The 5416-nt window shown below is 26.4% G+C and overlaps 2 protein-coding genes across 3 annotated transcripts in view; one reads left to right on the top strand and one right to left on the bottom strand.

Moving 5' to 3' along the window:
* The first annotated feature begins 384 nt into the window (after window positions 1–384).
* Window positions 385–3161, top strand: LOC108756557. 2 transcript variants are annotated; one of them, XM_018500447.1, is made up of 6 exons: window positions 385–485; window positions 681–792; window positions 1672–1970; window positions 2060–2334; window positions 2445–2564; window positions 2721–3161. In XM_018500447.1, the coding sequence occupies exons 2-6, from the start codon at window positions 783–785 to the stop codon at window positions 3148–3150; spliced, it is 1134 nt and encodes a 377-aa protein (XP_018355949.1). In that variant the 5' UTR covers window positions 385–485; window positions 681–782; the 3' UTR covers window positions 3151–3161. The 2 variants fall into 2 exon arrangements, with proteins under 2 accessions (XP_018355949.1, XP_018355950.1); XM_018500448.1 differs by lacking the exon at window positions 385–485 and having other exon boundaries at window positions 675–792.
* Window positions 3162–3835: 674 nt separating this feature from the next.
* The window catches only part of LOC108756558 (ferritin subunit), a 12782-nt gene continuing 11201 nt past the window's right edge, over window positions 3836–5416 (bottom strand). Inside the window, exons 3-6 of the mRNA XM_018500450.1 lie at window positions 4848–4966; window positions 4538–4699; window positions 4247–4402; window positions 3836–4102 (exon numbers count right to left, since the gene is read on the bottom strand). Of these exons, the coding sequence (XP_018355952.1) occupies window positions 3947–4102; window positions 4247–4402; window positions 4538–4699; window positions 4848–4966 (593 nt within the window). The 3' untranslated portion in view covers window positions 3836–3946. The remainder of the gene's footprint in view (window positions 4103–4246; window positions 4403–4537; window positions 4700–4847; window positions 4967–5416) is intronic.

Genomic DNA, 5416 nt, shown 5'->3' on the forward strand with positions numbered 1-5416 from the left:
GCGTGTATGTATGTGAGCGAATGAGTGAGATTGATGCACGCATATCTAAACATTCTGATAATAGATTACGAAATATGAGATTCAATATTAATTAAATTAGAAACAAAAAGCTTTATTTATATTTTCAGTAATATATTATATACTATTTTTGTGCACATTTTCAGGAAATACTGACAAAAATATTCACTTTATCCAAAAAAATAAAATTTAAAGATACTGATGATTTTTCAACAAGGTAAAAAATATTTAATCTGAAGATATGTACAAATATAGCATGATAAAAATGTAATAATTATTTGAATTATTTTCACCTTTATTCTTTTTATTTTTATTTTTGTTTATTGACAGATTTCTTAAAACAGCATTTATAATAGAAAAAAATTTATCTCTTTTCAACTCTGCATGTAAACATGTAGATATAGTTACTACTATCCTTGAATACTTGAAAAATTTCGGTGTAAAATTTATGTTTGATATTGAGTTTGGTACGTATGACATTTTAGCAAGCATATATTTGTAAAAATATATCAACATGTATATGTTTTCTAATTATATTTTTATATTTATTTTGCTTACAAGTATAAATTGCATATGTAGTATATCGTATAAAAATAAGCATACTCGTATTAGATAATTTGATGAGAAATTCTTTCGTCTTGAATTTTTATTTTATTTCCTAGACAATTTAGATGAAGAATACAACAAAGAAGAAATAATCTTATCGGTAATGCTCACAATCTTCAATATATGTACAGAACACAAAGTACAATTATTTCTGGAAAATGCCATCATGTAACTGTGCTTTTAATATTTGTTTAACATGTTAATTTATATTTCTTATATTATATAAATATTAATATATTAATATTATACATAACACATATGTATATTTGTATGTACACGCATACATACTGCATCAAGATACTATTAAAAACGATCGGTACTGGGCAAATTTTCACGACTGTCAATGAGGCCTCGGATAATTGATCCGGGGATAATTGAAGAAGAAAGATATTATCGACAATTAATAAAAATTTGCGATTACATTAACAACAAACAATATTTCGATAGAGCATTATTAAATTCATGATTTTTTTATTATACATATAAATGCTGTAGAAATAAGTATCCATACTTTTGATGCTGTAATATCTTATTACAGCTATCATGTTTGCAACATTACTGAAAAATAATTACAATTTTTTTCTCTGCAGTTATTATCTCTATTGATAATCAAAATCTGATGATAATATAAAAATCACAGTTTTAAATAAAAAGACAGAGTATTATTAAATTTTAAACATATCTATATAACATATCTACGAAACTAATAAATCATGAAATTAATACCATATATATGTATATAATCAGAGTTTCTTATTACTTTCAATCATAATTCAATCTTATTACTTTCAATCATAATTTAAATTTTAACAGTCACGCGAACTTCCGTAAGAACTGACCATCTTTATTAATAGTATCTCGTCGATGACACATAGTAATTTTGTAAATACATTACTTTTTTCAGCAAAAATTCAATACTAAATCAAATCCAATACAATTCTTTGAAAAATGAGCTTTTAAGTAAGAATAACATATTTATAATGTAATAAAAATATACGTTTTAATTTTTAATGAAGAATTGATAATGAATTTCTAAATTTCGCGTAGATCAAACCAACGAAATGATACTTCTAAAGGATTCAGATTTGTATACAGTCATTAATTATTTAATGAGAATAGGAAGTTCTCGTATAAATAAAATTTGGGTTCAAGTAATAATTAAGCAGAAATTTTTGTCGCTTATAAAGAAATATTTTCATTGTAAAGATTTTAAAATATTTAAATCGACCATTTGTATATTTAAATCGACGAAAGAATTTACACCTCGCACGTCATATAACATGAATATAATGTCTATATGGTCAGAAGATCTTGTATATGCAAGATATTTAGCAACAGTTTTAAATGTATGTATATTAATTAGTTATTTAAAGCAATATTACGGAATTTTCGTCTCATAAACAATATTAAAATATAATTTCCATTGTTAATTCAGAGAGACATTATATTTGTAAATGTGCATATGGATCTCTATGGTGGAGACATACTTTTACCATATGTAAAAGTATTTGGCAAAATATATGAAGGATTTAAGCTTACTTTCAATGATGATTCGATACGAGTACCAAATGCAAACGAAGTAAACTTCTTACATGTTCTCGACAAGGAATCTATGCCAATCTGTAATTTGTTTTATGGCGGCAAATGGCACAAACCCGTAAAAAATATATATTGGAAACATAATAACATGTTATGGGCAAATGCGACAAAGTATGAATGCATATATGTATCAATTGTTAAATTTTAATATTCTTTTGCTTAGCTTTAAGAAGTTTGATAAAATTTATACACTAAACATAATCAATTATTATTTATTACAGAGATGATATTAAGATCTGTTTTAATTCCGCTATAGAAGGATTCAAGATTTGGAAAACTTGGTCAATTACGAATAGAATAGACGTGTTATCTCAAATGATAACAATACTAAAGTATAATAGGTTAGATTATTAAAATTTTACGTGTGTGTATCTACTTATCTATATCCTCTTATTTAAATTTGTATTGTTCTATGTTTCTTTACTCTTTGGATAACTTTCAATAACTTTTAATAACTTGTTTATTACTTTTTTTTATCTTTTTGTCTTTCTCTTTAGTAAATTTTCAAAAACCGCATCAAAATTGACTGGCTTCTTCAACTTCACTCGAGCATGGTTACTTTGTTCTCAAAATGATAGATTAGAAGTAATCCAAAATCGTATTCCAAGAGGCGTTATCATTCTTAAGGAGAGATCTGAAGAAATTTTGATTCTTCGATTGATACAAGTTTTAATTTCCGGCAATTCTGTTATTGTAATAGCTGATAAACATTCCTGTAGTTTGACACCTTATTGCGATATCTTTTCAACATCTAAGATACCAAGAGGCGTTATAAATTTCTTGTTTAATCAAAACACAAAGGATTTAGAATTAAGTTTATGCGCAACAGATTACGTAAACTATGAAAAACAGTTGTTCACATCCAACTTCGAAAAAATGTATATAAATCTTACATTATCCAAACAAATTGTACTCTCTCTCAAATAATTTTATTAACACTGAACATATATATAATCAATTGTGATAAAGACAAGAGAATATGAATACCTTGAAATATTTTTTTATTACGCAATTTTATAAGAACATTTATAATATAAATTTACTCAATCAATTCTCTCAAAAAGTTACAGTTGGATAATTATATTGTATGTTAAGATACTTTATGAAAGATTTAGAACGTTTTGTATTTTTACTTGTATAAGTATGTATAAGTAATTATAAAATTCAATTACAATGTGTTATTACGAAAATATTTAATACTTTGACAAATTATTCATATCATATATCTTGATAATTGTAGCAATGATTTAAAAAATAAAGAACAAAAAAGATTGTTCTTTAAATTTCTTTTATGATGGAGCTATATTATGTATCTTATTGACACAACTGTAAATTACAGATTAATTTCAATCATTTATAATTGATGTGTAAGCAAAATAAATGATCAGATAATGCAGCATCTCAAAATAATGTTTATTTATTTATTTACCAAGGATAATATAATTATTATGGATTAACAAACATTTTAAACATTATACTTCACATACTCCTATAATATTACAGGCCACATTTAGAAATATGTTTGAAACAAATTATTATTTATACATCTTGTGTTCTACAATAAAATATAAACAAGGTTACGTGTAATGTAATAATCTGAATTATATAATGTAATAAACTGAATTATATAATGTATTCTAAATGTGGCCATTATAATTTTATAAATCTTATGTATTTATAGAAAAGAATAGCTCAAGCCTGAATTTTGATGTCACCAAAACACTTAGACTTCACCACTCAATAATTTCTTATCGAATAAAAATTCTCCCAAAGGTCCATGCGCTTGCATCATTTTACCCAACACTGAGATTTTGCCTGCGAGGTCACGTTGCCCTTTATACTGTTCCTCTAAGAAATCGGTAGTGAGGTAGTCGACCAACTGTAAACAATTGCGACATGACAGTAATTTTGTATATATATACATATATATATATATATATATATATTTGTGTGTGTGTGTGTGTGTGTGTGTGTGTGTGTGTGTGTACACATGTAAGATTAATTGTTTTTAAACGATGCTCACGTGGTAATCGTTGAAAGAAGATGTTTTCGGAGTTTCGCACGTTATGATTATATCACGAATACTGCGCGTAACTTGAGCCTCTAATTTTAAAGCATCGGTGAGAGCTTCTTCTCCACTGTTCCACTCCTGGCGTATCGAATTTGTATTGTTGGTAGTCTGTATGATGTGAGAAAAATCGCGTTAGTGTTTACACTTTTTTTTCTTTATTCTTTCATCAATTCTTCAATCTTTACTCACTAATCTAAACTATTTGTGCAAGTTGTGTTTACTCGTGGAAAGTAGAATACTCACCAAAGGATACTTGAGAAGTTTGCTGACATCATTTGTAAGTTGTCCACGCATTAGTAAATATTCGATGATCTTTATAGCGTGCTCTCTCTCTTCGCTTGCGCTTTCAAAAAAGAACTTGCTAAAGCCTGGGCGGTTTATAGTATCACGTGCAAAGTGAGCACCCTATATAATGAAAAATTAAATCTTAATGTAACACGTAGTTGTAGTTAATCTGTTTTCGTTAATTTATAACAGGTTGTAGAGATTATATTTTGTGTGTGTGTGTACACATTGAGTGAGGAAAAAATATGTTAACAAGTAAACTATATACCATCGCAAGATATTTCATAGCAGCTTCCATTTCAGTTTTAACTTGAGACTCCATGAGTTTTGTGCACGGATCGGTCATGTCTATCCATGATGTTGGTATATCAGCAGGTTTAAGAAGACCTAAAGAGATGTGATAAAATGATTAATCTAATTGTTATGTTAAATGTACAGGTACTATAAATAAAAGCCTTGTTGAATGTATATTAATTATTGTCTATGATGAAATTTGTCTACTATATTGCATGATAACTCATTTCTTAAATAAATAACAAGATATTACTTATCACTCAGTTATCAAAATGATTAAGTATTTTATCGATGCGTGACTGATCACTCATAATGTTGATAGCATCTATTAGCAGTAAATGATTAACATTAAGAATAATCACAACGAGATATTTTTTGTGTCACATTACTTTTATTTTCATTTGTATCTTTATTTCTACTTTTTTACGTACATTGGAAAAAATGTAAATTATTCTCAATCATAAAATGAACTGTTATTAATGTTTACATAATAAATGAATTAAATTCTAAAAATATAATTCTATCTTTTATATATATATATAT

Source organism: Trachymyrmex septentrionalis, unplaced genomic scaffold, assembly GCF_001594115.1.
Source record: "Trachymyrmex septentrionalis isolate Tsep2-gDNA-1 unplaced genomic scaffold, Tsep1.0 scaffold128, whole genome shotgun sequence".
Taxonomy (NCBI): domain Eukaryota; kingdom Metazoa; phylum Arthropoda; class Insecta; order Hymenoptera; family Formicidae; genus Trachymyrmex; species Trachymyrmex septentrionalis.